The following is a 19,259-nucleotide window of genomic DNA, read 5'->3' as shown; positions in this document are numbered from 1 at the left end:
TGATGAATATACTAGTCTGCAGTGTATTCTAGTTTTCTCTGTTTAATGATGGCCTGTGTGTAGACCTCTTTACTAAATGATTCAGCCACTTGATGGTATACAGGCTATAATATTGAAAACCACTTCTGTAGGGTCAACAAAACCCAGATGGCCACTGGCTGTGAGATAAAAAGGAGAGCTAGGAGCTAAGTGTGTCCAGATGGAAATAACTGGAAAACTGTTAGTATTTAGATACAGCCAGTAGTCTAAAGAAATTAAACTTCAAGGTAGTAAATGGCTTAATACAAATCAAGTTTTTAATCCTTTTGTTTTTCTTCTTCCTGTACCTCAAGAATTTTCTTCATTCTCATTAATGTTTACAAGTACATAAAGGGCAGGTGTCAGGAGGATGGAGCCAGGCTCTTCTCAATGATGTCCAATGACAGGATAAGGAGCAACATGTACAAGCTGGGACATCAGAGGTTCCAAAGAAATACAAGGAAGAATTTCTTCACTGTGAGGGTGACGAAGCACTGGAACAGGCTGCTCAGATGGGTTGTGGAGTCTTTTTCTCTGGAGACATTCAAAACCCACCTGGATGGGTTCCTGTGTGACCTACTCTAGATAGCCCTGCTCTGGCAGGGGGATTGGACTAGATGGTCTCTTGAGGTCTCTTCTGGCCCATGAGATTCTGTGAAATAGATTAATCTATACATAAAGCTCCATGTACTATATATGCTGTAGATGATATTTTTTGTATGCAAGTGTTTAGTTCCTGATAAATGTGGCATGTTTAAATCACTTGCACTAATAGAGCCTGAAAATAGATTTGTGGGCAGCTGCTATAAAATAATTGTCCAAAGTAGTTTCTGAGGTGATAAGCATTCTACATTTACTTGTGTACAGTTTAGCTTCCATTCATGTTACAAGGAAAAAAAAACCAAACTCAATACTAAGATTTAAGGTGCCTTATCTACCTTGTTAATTGGGGCTACACATGTTGGTTTGGTTTTTTTTTTTCCCTGTGTGGTAAATCACATTCATTTTCTTAGAGGATTTCTTTTTCAAAGAACAACTTTAATTTAATTAGACAGAAGACAACTTGGGGTTCTCTTTTGTGTATGAAAGTTTTGTAATGGTAAAGGATGTAAGCAGAGATCTGTGAAATCTCAACACCTGTTAGTTTAGTATTTTTAAGAACATATGGCATAAGGCAGCTTTGCTTAGTCTTGTCTGACACCTTGTATCATTGCATATAAGCTTTCTGTTTCAAAGAAAGGAGTCACCCTGTATGTAAATAATGTGAATAAATTATTTTATATTAGCAGTGTTTCTGTGTTGTAGAGTAGCAGTTGCCGTTTATAAGTGCTTACAGGTACGGTGAGTTAATGAAAGTGTTAGCTAAATGAATGCCTGATATTCTGGGATGCACAAAGGCGTGCTTGTATAGTGGTAGCAGACTGAATACGCTTTAACGGGGCTTGCTTGTTTGCATGGTTTTGGCTGTGGTTTTGGAGTAGAGCTTAGTTGCCTTGGTATTGGATTTCTCAGTTACTTCCCTGTAAATACTATAACCTTGTTTGAAAAAATAAAAAATGAAATTAAATCTGGCATGCTGGAAAACAGCACAACATTCCAACGAGGAACCAACTCGGGCAAAGAACGGCGAGTTTAAAAAAGATCTGCCCCCTCTTTCGGCAGCAACGGTGCTGTGCTGCAGTGAATGTCGGCGGTACCAGCCAGGCCCGGTCGGGCTTGCACAAACCCTTAATCCTGGCTAAGAAGTGAGGTGTGCAAACAACAAGCTTTGAAAGGAAAGATCTTCAGCGTTATCTTGCACCTGGCGCCCCGGCCTAAGTGCTGTACTTGACGGTGCAAGGCTTTGGCCTCGGACGAGTCTTCTTCTCGAAGGCGGACGGGGCTCAGCAGCGGGGCAAGGACCTGCGGCGCGTCCCGACCTGGTCCTGCCCGCCGGGGCCGTGCTCTGCCCATTGGCTACGGCGGGGGGAGTGGCGGCGAGGGCGGCGGGCCTGGGACGGCCGCCTGGACTCGGCTGGGCTCGGGCGCCATGCTGCTGGGCGCGCGCAGCTCGGTGCGGGGCTCATGGCGGCTGCTCCGCCGCGCGGCCGCCGCCCTGCCCGCGCGCGCCTACCGCGGCGAGGAGGTGGCGGCGGTGGGCTCGCGCCCCGACGCGCGCTCCGCGCTCTACCAGGTAGGCCGGGCCGCGCGGGCCCGGCTTCCTCCGCCCGCTGCGCCGCACAGCGTGTCCGCGAGTCTCGGGCAGGCGGGCACTGGGCCCGGGCATCCGCGGGAGAAGGGGGTTGGCCTGTCCCGGGGCACAGATGGGCCGCTCTCCGCGTCCAGACCAGCCGGTTGCTGAGGAGAGGCCCCACCTGTGAGGCGCGGCCTGCGAGCGGCGCCCCGGGGCAGCGGGAGCGTGTGGGCTATGCGCTCTGACCGGCGGCGTCCGCGGGAGAAAGGGGGAAAAGCAGGCGGACGCAGGCTCTGAGTGGACGCACGGTGGTGGCCATTCGGTACACCGGGACGCGCTGAACATGAGTTTTGTGGTGCTGCTTTTGAGAGGCAGCCCGAGGCCGCCGCGCTCGCAGGCCAAGTTGTGTATTGCTACTCCCCCCTCCATCCTTTCTAAATGCCAAGTTCTGATTGTTTAATTCAGGCAGAGTCTAGAGGTACCGTTAAAAAAACTCCATAGGTTTGTACCGTCGTCTACCTGATGGATTTTTTTTACGTGTTTTTTAATCTGAATGCCAGCTCTTACTGCAGTTTTGGTGTTGATGAGCTGATCTATACTGCACTAATGAAGTGGAGACGGAGTTTGTAGACGGTTGAACGTGATGTCTGATGATTTAAAAGTTGGAGTTTTTCTTATGTTTGCAAATTGATTCCTGAGGTGAAGACAAGTGGAATAGTTTTACAGTCATGGACATGCTTCTAGAAAATGGGATACCGTCAGAAGAATCGTCTTTTGAGGAGGAGGAGGGGTGATAGGTGTAATTACAGTTCCTGTACAAAGAGTACAGTACTTGCATGTGGTATAAGTTGTTTTGTTTTAATGAGGTGTGATTAAAGCCATCGTATTCAAGATGAAAGTTGCGTTCATAGTGAGGCTGGGAAAAACATAGTTTTGAGTGTGGATCAGAACTGATATGGGGGCATGCATTTGTTTTCAGATTTCTTCTAAGTAAAATAACAAACAGCAAATACAGCAGCAAGACATATTCTCACTGAAATAGTTACTTTGGTTCTGTTTGATTTTGCGGTAACTGAATTTTGAAACAAGTTATGTGAATGAAATTTCTGTGGAGCTTAGGTATGTGTATCTATGTAAGCACACACACATACAAAGGTTGTGTATATGAAGCATGTTTGTATATATATGTCTGTGTGTGTGTATTCATATTTTGCATAACAAAAAAACCCAATAGTGATATTTTAACAAATATGTTTACTCAGCTAAACTGTTGCCAGATTTGCATTTGTAAGTGTGTGCATTTCCATCTCTAAATTGGGCAAGGCTTGGTAAAATTTTTAATGGTATTTGGTAGAAGTAATTCATGGAGCACTGTAAATGCATGCCGAGCTATACAGACAGGAAGAGCTGAGGTCCTGCTGTTGGGTACTTCATCTGAAATAAAAGTAACAGTGCAAACACAAGAAGGTATAACAAAGCATGATGAAGGTCTTGCCTTCTTTAACTAATGTTTGCCTTTCTGGCTGTGCATTCTGCTAGACAGACTGCCCTTCATAATGTAAACTCTCTTTCAAGCCAGACAGGTAAAAATGTAATTTAAAAATCAATGAGTCTAAATTCTGGAAAACAAAGGAAAACCTATGTAAAGATTGCAAGGATTAGCTCTTGCAGCCACTTGTGTAACAGTAGTTCAGTTAGTTCATGCAGTAGCCGTAGGATTAGTCTGTAGGTCTTGCCTCGGTTTTGTTTTAAAGTTTGGAGAAGCACTCCTGTTAACAGCAGAATTTTACAGAACTTTCCAGTGCAAGGGCCAGTTTCCAGAAATAACTTGCATCTCTTATACTGGCCTTTTTGTCATTAATTAACGAAGAGCCCACAAATAGCACTTTTGATTCTGAGAGGAGCCTTTTCTGTGTGTACTCAAAACCACAGTAAGATTTCAAGGAATCTTTGCTTTTCTTTTGTAAAGTGTTGTGTCCTGCCTAAAGGCATAAAAGATAAGGATAGAAATGAAATTAATTTAAGCAGCTTAGATATCTGAGTACAGTATTTGTTATGGGCTATCTAAAAAGTCTTTTCACAATTTTCAAAGTACAGTAGCTAACAGAGCTACAGTAAGTTGTTAATTCAGACTAATAAACCTATGATTGTGATTGTGCACTTTTTAATTTCCTCTGCCATTTTAGCTGCCTTTTTTCTCTGTCAAAGGTGAGCTTTTAAGCTCAGAACGGTATGCAAAAGGTCAATGTCTTTAGAGAAAACAGGCTGAATTCAAAAGGAGAAATGGGGGGAATATGTAAAATGAACCACCTGAACAAACTGAACACACATTAGAAAGAAATGGTGTGTGGTGTCAAGTGCAGATTTTTTAAAGTATAGAATTACAATAGCCATTATACAGATTTTTCTTGGGAAAAACGTTAACTTGTCTTTTGGAAAGGATTAAAAGCAGATTTTGTTTTCTTCAGCGCTGCACATGGTCTTGTGATCACAGTTATTTTATGGCTGCAGTTATTGTCCACAGTCTCTCAGCAGAGTCAAATTAACAAGAGATGCCTTGGTGTTGTGGATGCTGTGTCAGTGGTCAAACTGCCACTAGGTCATTCCAGTGGGATTTCAGAGGTCAGGAGGAAGAAAAACAGTTTCAGAAATGGGTCTTGGAGCTGTACTGTGGATGGGGCAGGGAGAGGAAGAAGATCAAAAGAAGTAGGCTAGAAGGGAGGTAATGTGTTGGACATACTGATACAGCCTTACATGGTAGGGAGGAGAAGCAGAAGTCTGGTGATGTTTCTCAGTAGTCAAGGGGTTGCTGAGTGGCACCACATATTAGAGAGGTTTCATCAACTGGGGCTGTTGTCTTGCAGTATGTTAGGTTCTGGCTAGCAATTAGGTGGCTAGCAATTAGGTGGCACAAGCGCATGTGGTCAGCGAATCGTACGCAGAGGGCACTTCATTAGAACATAGGGAATTCATGTGCCGCCAGAGGCACAAGATTTGGATTTAGTGTTTCAGTATGTCACCTTGATACTCCTGGACAACCTCTGAATGCTGACCTTATGTATTAACTGTGTGTACAAACTGATGGAATTGCTAAGGCCTGTTTTCACAGGATGTGTTTTTACCTTTCAGTAGAGTTTTCTTTGACTACTTGTAGCATTTATGAAACGGAAGAAACGTGTTAATTGGAAAATCTTCCTATGGAGCTAAAACAGTTTGAATGAGAGGTGCCTGTGTAGGTGTTTTTATTCTCTTCCTGCTTTGCATCTTGGCCTTTCAGTGCCTTTCGGTGACTTAGGACAGAAATGAATAAACCTAAACAAGAAACACTTATTGCTTCTATGGAAATTCTGAGTGTTCAAGTCCAAATATAAAGAGTCACTAGGTTAATTTGTCTGTCAAAGGAGACTGTAACATCTCATAAATGAGAATCAGACAAGGCGATACAATTTTCTTTTAATGTGGTAGTTAATATGTTCTTTTATTACAGTTATACTTTTCAAAGCAGTAACAGCTCTTAATACATCTGAAAAAAAAAACTACATTAAGGTTGACTAATACCTTTTAATTCCTAATAAACAGTTAAAAAATGCTATGATGAACACATAACATGTTTGCATAATTCTGATAGGGACTGTCAGCTCAGTACTGGATCGCTCAAATTGTCTTCTGGAAACTAAAAGATTTTGTTTCTCTAAGAGAGATACTGGCAAAAAGACCAGACTTTCTGTTTTTTAAAAACTTTTTTTTAATCTTTCTGTTCTACCTAAACAACAAGAATCTAAAAAATATTTACCAAATCCTGTTTGATCTAGGTCGTGTTTTGGTACAAGTGACATGGCAGCACTTAGTTAAAAATTCATGGTTTTTACAGAATTGGATTAAAAAAGCAAATAAACTTCAAACAAAAAATTAGGAAAACCTGAAAAATTGCAGTTCAGCTCTGTAGTGACTAATTCTGGTTTTGTTCGTTAGATTTGGAACTAGGCTTTTACAATCCTAATGCACTCAAGAGATTTTGTGAATCATCTTTATTAAATGCTTTGGGATACTTGAAAGCCAATGCATAGGTAGAAACCTCATTACTTTAAAGACAGTATGGAGCTGGTATTTAACAAGGTGAAAGGAAATTTGGAAGATATATTAATCTTGGTACTTTTGATATTTGCTTGTTAAAAAAAGGATACTATCACTCTTGGATAAACTTAAAATGCTGGTTTTTTTCCCCACTTAGGAAAACTATGAACGAATGAAAGCGCTGGTAACCAAACTCCAAGAGCAAGCAGAAAAAATCAGACTAGGTAAGTATGATAGTCTAGATTTTAGAATATTTGTTTAATTTGGTCAAAACCCAGTTTTGTTCTTTTGATTTTTTTCCCCTATAGCTGTACATTCCTTAACCAGTTTATTCAGATACAGTGCATTTACTAGATTAGAGTAGTCATACTGAAATTTTAGCTCATCTGTTTTAACCTAAATTTACCATTTTCCATCAGTTTAAAATCTTCAGAGATTTACGTTCTAGCTAACTTGATTCAGAATTTAGGGGTCTTTTTCAGAAACTTGGGCTAGATAAGAAAAATGTATGTACTATTTTTGTTTACCACAGTATCCAGTGTGTTAACATATTACTTTGTTTGCCAGTTGAATATCAGAGCAATATCTTAATGCAGGCAAATCCGTAAATTACTGGAAGCAGACATAAGTGAAAGAAGGCAAATTTAGTGAAACAGAAGATTAATTTCATTGTCAGTCAAAAAGTAGGGAAATAGATAGTGAAAACTGCATATTTAGAGTTGGTTAGTTTTTAATCAGTTAAGATCTCAGTAATCAGTTGAATGTATGTTTCTAATGGATATATTTTGTAATATAGACTATTAAAAGGCTTTTAGTGATCCACTTCAGCTACTTCTTTGTTTCATCCACTGCTGTCTGCTTGTAAAACAAATTGGTCTGGCAAATGTACTTCTGTTGAAGTTGCATGTTAGTCTCTTCATGTGTGAAGAGTATTTTCAAAGGCTCTTAGCTGTACTTGTGCTGGCAAACAAAAGCAACTCGTAAAAGACTGAAATCTGTTTCATCTTATTGACATGTAAGACTGCCTGAATTAATTACAGTTGGCTATAGTTAATGGGAACAATAAAATGGTTTACAAATACTTAACTGTGCTGCCAGAAGTTGAGCATACAGCTTTAAATCTTCTCTTCTTGTGTCCATCATCGAACTGTCTCTTCATGTGCTCTTTATTAAGTAATACAATTTCTTTTACAGCTTTGCAATGTAGCACAGTTAAGATTTTGTGCTTAGTGTTTTTTCTTGGTTGCTGTGAAACAAAGTTGTAGGAATTCCTGAGGAGATACTGCAACCCTTGGACTTACCTCTGTCTTTTAAGTATGTAGAGATTGTTCAATTGTCTATGTTGCTCATGAAGTACTGGTCACAACCACCCTTACTACGGCATGCTTTCCTGTTACATGATAACAGGACAAGAATATGGCCCTCATCTTTCCTCAGTCTCAAGGAGCAATGTTAATACACTGTTTTGAGTGACCTATCGGAGCTTGCTTTGCTTATCATTCAAATGCGTGAGAAGAATTATGTACTCAGATTGAGTACCTTTGAAGGATAAGCACAACATATTTTTCCTTATAACCACTGTCTTCCAGAGGATGAGCTCTTGCTTGAGGTCTTTTTAATGAATACTTCATTCTTTATGTATTGCTTCAGTATGTGGGGCATTTGTGAACCCATATTCCATTCTGCTGAGTAATGCCCAGCCATGCAACAGGAAGATGATCCCCGCCCCAAAGAGTTTACAGGCTATGATAAATTATAGCAGATGGATTTCTGATAGCAAGCATGAGAAACAACTGAGATACTTTAGTCTCTGAGACCATCACAGGGAAGTTTTTTAGTAGACATTACTGTAAAAAAGAAATTAAGAGTTTTCAAGGTAAATGCCTCCGAGTTTGTTTTATTGTCAGGGATGCTGTTTCTTAAAGCCCTCAGAATGGAAGCTGGCATAGGGTAAAGCAAATGTCTTCTTCTTGGAAGAGGAGTGTTCAGTGGAATTACTTTGGGGCCTGGAGAAAAAGTGTTTGGTGTGTGAAGAGGGAGAGTGCACACTGCTGTCAAAAGTCACAGGATGGAAAATTATTTTTGCACTGTCACTCTGGATATAAATGAGAAAGGCAAGATAGAGGTCACAGAAAATGTTGTAGTTATCATGATATAGGATGCTGAGAACTTGGATGAGAGTATTAGCTCTATGGGTGGATATGAGAGGTTGTATCTTAAGAAACTTGTACAGAAAGAATTTACAAGATACAGACTTAGACTGGATATACAGACCTAACGAACATATTAAATCAGAAATAAATTGTTGTAAATTCTGTCATGCCTGACAGGTAGGAAATGTTGTGCATAGTGATCAAGGAAGGAGGTGAGAGAAAGGACTTGAAAAGTAGGCTTAAAAGCTCTGTTTCTGTGCAGCTTAGCTGACAAAGAAATCTTCAAGTCTTGGGAGAAATGTTAACAAAATAGGACCTTCTTTATTTTGGACAGGGGACACAATTTTAGAGTGATGAAGTGGATCAGTGATGTGTCTACATAGAGAATATTTGTATAAGCTATTGTTTTTAAGAGGCTGAGATGTGTCCACAAATCTGAAATACTGAATGACACAAAGCTCTGGAGAGCAAAAGATATGATTTAGGATTTCAACCATTCGAATTAAGGGTTCAAATGAAGCAAAGAGGAACTTGATATTGAATGACATGTCTCTGATCTCTGCTTACAGTTTTGGAGTGATCTAAGGAAATGAATCCAGACTATGTTGATTCTTTCAAGGTTGGCTTCAGCACAGCTATTTTGAACCAGTTTTGGGGAACAGCTTGCTTTGCAGTTCTTACTGCTTGCCTTTGTGCCTTTCTGTTAATTGCCAAGCAGTGGGTGAAAGTTTACTTAAATCTTTACCTCAAGACTAGCTGTAAAAAATAATGGCGAAATGGAGGTGATTCTGAAAAGCAAACATTTTTATCAATACCTTATATGTATTTGAAGTGTAAACGATTACTTATTAAATTCCTTATTAAGGTCCATGCTTCAAAACTGATCCTATGGTGTAGGCCCATCCAGAGACAAAAGACCAGGATTAGACTCAAGTACTACAAGACTTAAGAATTGCCAAAGGGAAGGGAGGGCTTACTTGCCAATGGTCCAGGACAAGACAGACCAGGCTACTCGGCTTGGGCAAGAAAACAGAAAATTATTTATTCCACCATCAGCCAAAACATAACCATAAAACCCCAAAACACAACCAACACAGAACAACACCGAGTGTTACAATGATGAAGAGTACAACCAGCCCTTTAAGACCACCTTCTCCCCACCCCTCCCCTCTTCCCAGGCACAGAGCCCTGATCCTGGTGTCTTTATCTCCTCCCCCCGCTGAACGGCTCACAGGGGCAGGGAGTGGGGGTTTCAGTCAGTCTATTCCTGATGGCTTCTGCCATTTTTTCTCCTCAGAGCAGGCAGGGTTCTCATTGATCCTCCCTGCTGCTCTGTAGGATACCTCACACACCCGGCAGCCCTGCACGGGCCACTCCCAACGTGTGTTCATCCCAAGGACTGTAGCTCCTCTCTGCCTCTTGTGTGGGGCTGGTCTGCGGCATGCAGGCTCTCCAGCATGGCTGGGCCATGGCCGCCTCCTCATACAGTCCCCTTCCCGTCTGTGTGCACTCACACAGAGCTGCTGATGGCTCTCAGCCCTGGCATTGGCTTCCATGGGTTGCATGGGTAGAGCCTGCATTCTCACCACAGCATGCAGAGGGTTCTCTGGTCTAGTGCTCCTCCTTCCTTCCTCCTTCTCTGACTGAGGGGTCCTTGCGGTCACCTCCATCTTGGACCACTCCTACATCTCCTCCCAGGCACTTCAAATTCCCATCCCTAAATAGTAATGGCAGAGACACCAGATTGGCCCAGCCGGGCCAGAGGTGGGTCTGAACCCCAGAGCCAGGGGAAAGTCCGAGAACTCTTTACCAGGTCTGCACCTCAGCCCCCTCCCCCTGTTACCAAGCAGAAGTAGCTTCTTGCTAAACCATGACAAATGGCAACTCTTGTCAGTGTTTCCTTTGTAAGTTTTTAATGTAAATGGTGATTTATCGATTTGTATCCATGGTAAATCTAACAACTCTTGTGTCACAGGAGGTGGAGAAAAAGCTCGTAAGCTTCACACGTCAAGAGGAAAGCTGTTACCCCGAGAGAGAATTGACAGGCTTATTGATCCTGGGTAGGTACTTTCTTTGTTAAAAACCACTTCAGATTCTGTGGGTGAGTACTGCAACAGGCTTGTTTTCTCTTTAGTTTCCATAAACAGTGGCTAATAACACCATTGAAATTTTACAGAAGCGTTCTTTGAAATGCTCACACCTTTAAAAAAAACAAATCTAATTTTATAAAAAAAATACCTTTTAAATGAGATTCAGTGGCAAATGTATGCAATTCCTTTTTAAAGTCGTGTTATATTTGTCATTATTCAGGTCTCCATTCTTGGAGTTTTCCCAGTTTGCAGGTTACCAGTTGTATGGTAATGAAGAGGTACCAGCAGGAGGCATTATCACAGGCATTGGCCGAGTATCTGGGTGAGAGATACCAGTGATCTGCATTATTGATGATATGAAAATGGAGAAGGTATAATTTTGTTCAGTTTCCAGTATTCAGCTATTAGGTTTTTTAATGTTTTTTTTTTTTCTGATACCCAAAATATCAACAAAGCTGGTTTTGTATGTTTTTTCATTAGAGTATCCCATATCAAAGCAGAATGCACACAGAGGTTCTGGTGTCTGATAAACAAAAGAGATTAGTGCATCGCTGAGGCAATTTTCAAAAAACAGGATGGTATTCTAGGCTAAGAAATCATTTTTCTCACTAAAAGTACCTCCAAAACCATTGCTGAAATGAAATATGATGCATTATTTTAGGAAATTAAGGGGTGGGTTAACAGGATATCATAGTAATGAGACTGCTATTACAGTGTGCATTTAAGAGAATGCACATGAGGAGGACTGTTTTTGAGCATCATGGCTTCAGGAGTCTACATCATCTTGCAGTTCTTTACCCTTAAATGTACTTACTGATCAGAAATACTTTCTCATAAACATTTTATTTTTAGGGTGGAATGCTTGATCGTTGCTAATGATGCAACTGTTAAAGGTGGTACCTATTATCCCATCACTGTTAAGAAGCATTTACGTGCTCAAGAAATTGCAATGCAAAATCATCTCCCTTGCCTATATTTGGGTAAGTGTCATTGCAGAAATATCAAATGTTCTTTGTCAAGGACAGCTCAAGATCTCTAGATAAGACACTAGTTCTTTAAATATTGTTGAGACTGGCGTGACCCCAGATTTGACTAACCAAGTAGGTATTTTGGACACCCATATTAAACTTTCTTTTCATCAGTACTGTGTTATCTCTACAGACTGGTGGCAAGTCTTAACCATTGAGTACCCAGAGCTTCTCAGCACTGTCATCTGCAATGCTGTCAGGCTGGGTTCATAAGACACAGACACAGCCAGGCCACTGTATCACTTTTTCCGTATTCCTTTCCCTTCTAGCATGCTTGAGCAATCCAGTTTTAATTTAAATGACAGAGTTTTTGAGGTTTTTTTTAAAAGTTACTTTGCCTTTTGGTGGAGCACATGGCTGTATAGGAGATCATACCAAATAAATTTTAAAAATCTCAATGCCAAAAGTGTCAGTGATAGTTTGGATCAACAGATTTTTACAATTTTGAATTAATTTTATTGAGGAAAAAAATTAGTAGTTGTATATTATTTTGCAGTTTGAGTTTATTCTATTATATCTGTATTTAGCCAAACCTTCATGTCAGTTTTACTTACAGATACTTCAGATACTACAGATCAGAGTGCCGAATGTGTTTAGTATATTACAGGTGGTATTTTCTTATCCTGTTTTTGTACAAATATGAGAGCTTTCTGCCATTGTCTGTCTGTCATCCTCAATTCCCAGTCTAATAACTTTTTAACCCATTAGCCAATTTCAACCCAATTTGATAGAGGGATTTAAGAGAGTGTGTATTCCTGTGGATTTGATATAAGTCAACATCAGAGGAGAAAGACCCTTCTATTGGCTCTGTTTTGAAAACAGGGTGGGTTAGGCCCTAATCTCTTCTGCTTGACTTAGCAGCTTACATAGCACCTGAGAAGCATTAATTAGTTTGTCAGCAAGGAAACTTGTACTAGTTAAAATACTCCACATAAGTATGGGTCCTGTCCAGCATAATTTGTAATTTCTTGCTCTGCTGACACGCCAAACGTGCAAAGAGTACTGAGAAGAGGATTAGGAGAAACATGAACTTGAAAGTGTTGGTGAGGTGGATACAGGGACAGTGTGGGTGAGGACTTTGTGGTATTATATTGCAATGGAAGGAGCTTTGGAGGCAGGGAGAGGACTAAATTTTATCTTAGTCGTAAAAAACAAAAGAAACTCAGCTTTGCTGCTTGCAAAATGACTGTTTGGGGTTTTAGACTGCATTATTGGCAAATTCAGTCTGTTCAGACTGTCTATGGTTTTTAATGAGTTATCACTGAGCAATTCAGTGTAAATCTACTGTTTAAGGTCTTGCGGAATGAGGAAATGTAGGATATAGAATAATAGAATCATTTCAGCTCAAAGAGACCTTCAAGATCATCAAGTCCAGCCTTTGTCCCAGTCCTATCAGCCACTAAACCATTTCCCTAAGTGCAACATCTGACAGTCTCTCACACACCTCCAGGAACAGTGACTCCACCACCTCCTTGGACAGCCTGTTCCAATGCCTTACAAACCTTTCAGTACAGAAATTTTTCCTCATATCCAGCCCCAGCCTCCCCTAGCACAACTTGAGGCCGTTTCCTCTTGTTCTATGAAAGTTCATTTTTTTAATTCCATCTTTGAGGCGTATAGTCCCTGTATATATACTGCTGATCACTCAAACCTCATGAGTTATTTTAGCTTTGCAATTTCTGTATTTGGGCTTGTTTTCTGTTCATTTTATTTGTGCAATCAAGGGGGAGCACTTTGTACTCTGTGAGTACTGGAACCGTGTGTTTTTCATGTCATTGGAATTGCATTCTTCCTCTGTGGTGGCTACCTGAGTGTTAATTCCTTTGTGGACACCTGAGTGTCACTGAGTCAGTGGTGCCAGTGAGTGTGAGTGTTTTCTTTGGTGTTTGGGTATGGCCCATTTCACCACACTGGTGTGTGGACCAGGTTGGAGTTTATTTAGTTGCCAGAGTTGATGCTGGTTTGGGAGAGCAGTTCTGTAAGGGCAGGGGAAAGAACCAAACCCTTGCTTCACAGTAAAGCTGAGTATACGGCATTACTGCCTGCAGTCATATGGGATAAGAATGTGCATTTGGACTGTTGCTCATCCTCAGAGATGCTTGGTTTCCCTGTGTATTTCCTTCTAGCCTTGTATCCTTCTTTGGGAGATTATGATGTATTTTCATTTTTTGGAAGAGGAGATGTAGCTGCAGTTGGAGATCCGTAAGTTCGAAGACACAGAATGCATAATAAATGAAGGTTCCTAAAGATAGTATAAGGACTCTGTTATGTCTGTATAACCAAGGTCTGCAAGTACACCTGCCATACCCCTTGACCTCAACGGTCATTAGTTTTGGCCTTCTGTGGAACTCGTAATAAAATTGCAGTAGAATAATTGTGTTAAAACTGTGCATTGAAAGAGCTCTTAGTTTAAATGTTTTGCAGTAAGATGAGTGTAAAAGTTTGTATGGGAAAGCACAGTTGTATCTCTAAACAAATCTGAATTTATTTTCCCTTAGAGTGATTGGGATGAATGTTATCTTGTATGTGTGGAATGTTACTATTTTTTATTGTTGTTGTTTTCAAGAAGAATCTCCTACCCAGATTTGTGGAACTAGATGTAGTGTTAGTGATATCAACTGCTGTATATTTTAAGTATTGTGCAGATGCTTTTCCAACAACTGAGGTATCTCAAAGACATGTTTATATTCACTCATTCTAGTTGATTCAGGAGGAGCAAATTTACCTCGACAAGCAGAAGTATTTCCAGATCGAGATCACTTTGGCCGTATTTTCTACAATCAAGCAGTCATGTCCTCACAAGGAATTCCACAGGTAATTTGCTTTTGCTAAAGAATGAAATGTAATGCTTAGGTTTTATGCTTGCTGCTTTGATCTGGTTCAAGGTTTGTACTCATGCTTTGTTTTTCATAGCACTGTGTTGTGCTGACCTCATGGCCGAGTCTGGGGATTGGAGGCACTGTAAGCACAGTAACTGTCCACAGAAGGTCATTAAAATTTTGAAGAAGCTGTCTTTCCTCTTGGCCTTAGTGTTAATGATGTGACCCATCTGCTCCTATCTTGGAGTGGAAGAAAAAGAGACTTGACAACATGATATGTAGGGCCATGTGAGGAAGCACTAGGAAATCTGTTGGAATAGTTGATTATTCTGCCTCAGTGCTGTAAAGGTGAGGACCCCTTTGATGATGACTAGTAAATGAGACATACTTTCTACTAACAGGATTATATGTGTATGTAAATATCAATTTTATACACTGATACTGTACGATAAAACCGCCCTAACAATGAATTTATTTTTTAATGTATTAACGATGCATAGAATTACTGCTAGTCACAGTTTCTGGATTTAGCGTTGGTTTTGTGTCATGGGTGTTGTAGGAGTGCATCAGGGTCATTTTTTTGACACAGGTGGTGTGCTAGGCAAAGTACACTTCTGCTTTTTTTCCTCATGAAGAATGTAAAATTGTTTGAAGATGTGATTGCTGATGGCAGCCTTGGTTGCAGTGAAAGTAGAGGGCAGAGTGCAAGGTCCTGAAGGAGGTGAGGAAGGCAGGTAGCAGGATAAAGACCCAGTACAGCAGGAGAGTAGTCTTGGGCTTGTGAAGGAAATCATCATCATCATCAGCCTCTGCCAGGGTGGGCAGAGGAGTCAATGGTCTTTGAAAATGACCTTCTTCAAATAGAGGAATGCTCCAGGAAAGCAGATGACCAAGTCATTCCTACAGAGCTGCTGTCTAGTCAGTCAGCTCCAACCTCTTTGTATAGCTATGTAGCCCTCTCTTATACCTGCCTCTTACTCCTCTTCGCAGGCCAAAGAATTCAAGCTTATTTAGCTGTTCTTCCTACAGAAAATATTCCATACCTTTGATGGTACTAGTTTATCTTCTGTAAACCTTTTCCTGAGTCTTGTTATATCTTTTCGAGAAGGAGCCAGGTGGTACTACTCAATATGTCAGCAACTTATTTATATATACATATATACACACATAAAAGAACGTGATGTACACTCCTCTCATTATTTTTCCTTTGCCAGTAGTTCCTAACATCTTTTTTTTTTTTTTTGACTGCTGAGCAGTTAGCTGGTGTTTTCACTGAATTATCTTAATTTCCAGAATCTGCTCCTAGGTGTAGTTTTCAATTCAATGTCTGTCACTGTGTACTGTCTGGATGAAAGAAGGTGGAGGGAATTTCAGGATATTCCACCTGAGAAGAAAAATTATTTTACAATATTGGGCTTAGAAATAGATGCTGGAACATCAGGCAGAGTAAATGTTGAGTTAACTTTCATCTGAGTACTCTCGTGGAAGTATATCACCACGATATTGTTTTTATATACATGACTGTTGAACTCGTTAATGTCAAGTGGAGACGGGACTTTTATTTTCTTCATTCTTATAGTCATCTGTGATTGAGAGGCATAGTTGGGCTAGAACCATTTTTGTTTATTATTGGTGATAAACTGCTTGTTTGAATCTCCTAGCCTGAAAGGAGGAAGTAGAAGCGAATACTTCCTTTCAATGTGAAGCAGATGCATAGGTCAAGGATTCTGTACTCTATTATACTCCTCTTTACATGACATACAATGACTTTGCATGATTTCTGAGGAAACTGTATTAATTACCCTGATACCTTTTTCCACACACTTTGGAAACAAGTCAAACTTCAAATATTCAGCCATTTTTTCTTCTACCAAAGGATCTTGAAATCCATTGCCTTCAGAGAAATCCAAAGCTGAAGATTCCAACACACTAAATCTCCTTAGAAAGTCTGGCATAATTTAACTTCTGCATATTTTTCTTTACAACAGTAGAAGTGAAGCAACTGTAGTGATTAGCAGGTCTCCAGAAGAAACCCACTGTTTAGTTAGAACAAAAATATTTAGGAAAAAAGGCAATTTGCAAGCTGTCAATCCTGCACATTCATATGTGACTAAAATTGGTCCCAGCATTTTTGTTGAACAGCAAGTGTCAAAAGAGTCACGGGGCTGTTTTACTGAATTATCTTTTTAGAAGCTTTGCTAAATCTTATATTTGCTAGACGCTTTAATTGTTACCTGTTATGGAAGTAGTGATTTTTATATGTTATGTCAAAGATGAGTATGTAAACCCAATTTGCAAGGCTGGAATTACTGATATTAGACAATATCTTTCTAGAAATGCCAGGCCCTAAGGTCATACTGGTGTTGTCCTGAATATTTTAAAGCACCTTCAATTTGTAAAGTTCCTTATAAATTTGAATTTATTTTCATTTCCATTACTATATGTTGTGGTGTTAAGAGTAGCACTGTACTCCTATACAACAAAAATTAAGTGTAGGAAAGATTTGCCTTTCAATAAAACACACATATTTGGTATGGTACTGATGCAAGTTCAGTTTGGAGTTTGGTTGACACTGATAAAAGTTAAACATTCTTAAAATATTTGTGGAAGACTGGGAAAAAGTTTTACTGAAACGATTTCTTAATTTAAAGGATGTAATCACAAAATCACAGGCTTTTAAGGATTGGAAGGGACCTCAAAAGATCATCTAGTCAAACCCTCCTGCCAGAGCAGCGTGTCGTGGTTTGGCCCAGCTAGCACAGAAGTACCGCGACAGTCCTCACTCGGTGCCCCCATTCACCCCCACCCTCGTTAGGATGACAGAGACCCCAGCAAAATGGGAGTAAAAAGATAAGCAAGGTTGTTGTGGATTGAGACAAGGGCAGGGAGGGCTCGCTGCCAATTATGGTTTTGGGCAAAACAGACTCCAGTACAGGACTTAGAGAGGAAAGTAGGAAAGTTTATTCTACAAGAAACAGAACAGAATAAAATCAAAAAGGGAATAGGATGATGAGAAAATGACAACCAGCACTTTAAGATCTCCCTCCCCCATCCCTCCTTTCTTCCCGGGCCCAGCTCACTGCTCCCGATGTCTCTACCTCCTCCCCCCACAATGGCTCAGGGGGGCAGGGAGTGGGGGATGTGGTCAGTCTCTCACAGATGGGCTCTGCCACTTCTGTCTTCTCAGATGAGGATGACTCCTGGCATTCTTCCCCTGCTCCAACATGGGGTTCCTCCCCCGGAACACAGTCCTTAATGAACTTCTCTGGTGTGAGTTGCTCCCAACAGCTGCGGCTTCTGCCAATACAGGATCCCTCACACAGGACACAGTCCTTGGTGAATACCTCAGGCATGGATTCTTTGCCACAGTTGCAGTTTCTGCAGTTACAGGGTCCCTCTCTTGGGACAAGGCCTCTCCTGGGCATAAGTTTAATGAGCTGCTTTGTCGTGGGTTCCTCCCCACAGTTACAGCTGTGGATATTGGGTCCCTTCTTCGGGACACGGCCTCTTCCAGACATAGTTTTAAAGAAGAAAATCACTGCCCCTGGCTCGGGGTCTGCAGTGAAGTGGTTGGGTCCCCTCCACAGGACATGGCCTTCTCCGGCCATAGTCACTGTCCCTGGCTTGGGGCCTTTAATGAAGTGAATCGCTGCCCCTGGTCCGGGGCCAGCTTTAGCAAAATGAGTCTCTGCCCCTGATACGGGCTCATTATCAAAATGAGTCTCTACCGCTGATGTGGGGTCTTTAAAGAAATGAAAATAAATCTCAGCTTCACCAGTTCTCTCCATAGAATGCAGGGGAGTCTCTGCTCCAGCACACCTCCTCCTCTCTTTCATCACTGACCTTGGAGTCTGCATGGTTGTTTCTCTCGCTGTTCCTACTCCTTGCACCACCACCAGCCAGAAGAAAAAGAAGGGGCAGAAGAAGGAAGAAGATGGAGGAAGATGGAGGAAGAAACCTCCTCTTCCGGCTTCTTAAAAAGTGATCGTGGAGGCATCTAATTGGCTCAGCCCCAGAAGTGGGTCTGGCTCAGAGCTGAGGAGAGTTGCAAGCAACTTCTTACAGGAGCCATCTTTACAGCCCTTTCCCCCTTGCCAGAAAAGGCTGTCATGTCAAACCGTGACACAGGGCCACCTAGAGTAGGTCACACAGGAGCTCATCCAGGTGGGTTTTGAGTGTCCCCAGAGAAGGAGACTCCACAACCCATCTGGGCAGCCTGTTCCATTGCTCTGTCACAGTGAATACATTTTTCCTTGTGTTTCTTTGGATTCTCTTTATATTCTGGCCTATACCCATTGTTTTTTGTTTGGGAGATGTTTCTATCCTTAGTTTCATTTCAAAAAGGCACAACTTAAGTTCATAAATATGCTTCTGATTCTATGCTAACAGAGTGTGGTAGCTTGGATCATCTTCTTTGTCTAAGAGGACATTTCATTAGGAAATGGTGTTAGGAAATTACCTGTGATTTCCATTTTTGGCCAGTTCCCCTGACATGGGAGTCCAGATGTTGTTTAGCTTTCTACCTGCTGTTCTTTGTTGTGGCATGGCTGAAGGTCTCCTTTATCAGTTCGTCAGCCCTTCTCAATTTTGCCCTAAAAGTGCTTACTTTTTTGGTTTTTTTATGTTGCCTATGGTGCTTCTAATTTTCCTCTGCATTTTTACCTGTGACTAATTAATTATACTCCTACTGCAGCTTTAAATTGCATTGATGTCCGTGTCACTGTGAATCAGAAAGCTATGATTAGTTTCTCATTACCGACTCCCTAGGCTCCCTCATGCTCACATGCTGCATGGATACAATGGGGAGCCCATCACTGGGTATGAGACACTGTGTATGCATTCAGAAGAGCTGATCTGTGTTGACTCTTAAGTAATTTTATATGCAGTGAATTCAGAGAAGTCAG

The 19,259-nt window shown here is 41.1% G+C and overlaps 1 protein-coding gene across 1 annotated transcript in view; it reads left to right on the top strand.

The window, feature by feature from the left end:
* The first annotated feature begins 2,047 nt into the window (after positions 1-2,047).
* MCCC2 (methylcrotonyl-CoA carboxylase subunit 2) overlaps positions 2,048-19,259 on the top strand; it is a 42,136-nt gene continuing 24,924 nt past the window's right edge. Inside the window, exons 1-6 of the mRNA XM_062018809.1 lie at positions 2,048-2,191; positions 6,423-6,489; positions 10,394-10,478; positions 10,729-10,830; positions 11,361-11,488; positions 14,238-14,350. Of these exons, the coding sequence (XP_061874793.1) occupies positions 2,048-2,191; positions 6,423-6,489; positions 10,394-10,478; positions 10,729-10,830; positions 11,361-11,488; positions 14,238-14,350 (639 nt within the window). The remainder of the gene's footprint in view (positions 2,192-6,422; positions 6,490-10,393; positions 10,479-10,728; positions 10,831-11,360; positions 11,489-14,237; positions 14,351-19,259) is intronic.

The sequence above is a fragment of the Colius striatus genome, chromosome Z (genome assembly GCF_028858725.1).
Source record: "Colius striatus isolate bColStr4 chromosome Z, bColStr4.1.hap1, whole genome shotgun sequence".
NCBI classification, from domain to species: Eukaryota; Metazoa; Chordata; class Aves; order Coliiformes; family Coliidae; genus Colius; species Colius striatus.
Note: the sequence above shows the minus strand (reverse complement) of the source record. Positions and strands in the feature narration are given on the sequence as shown.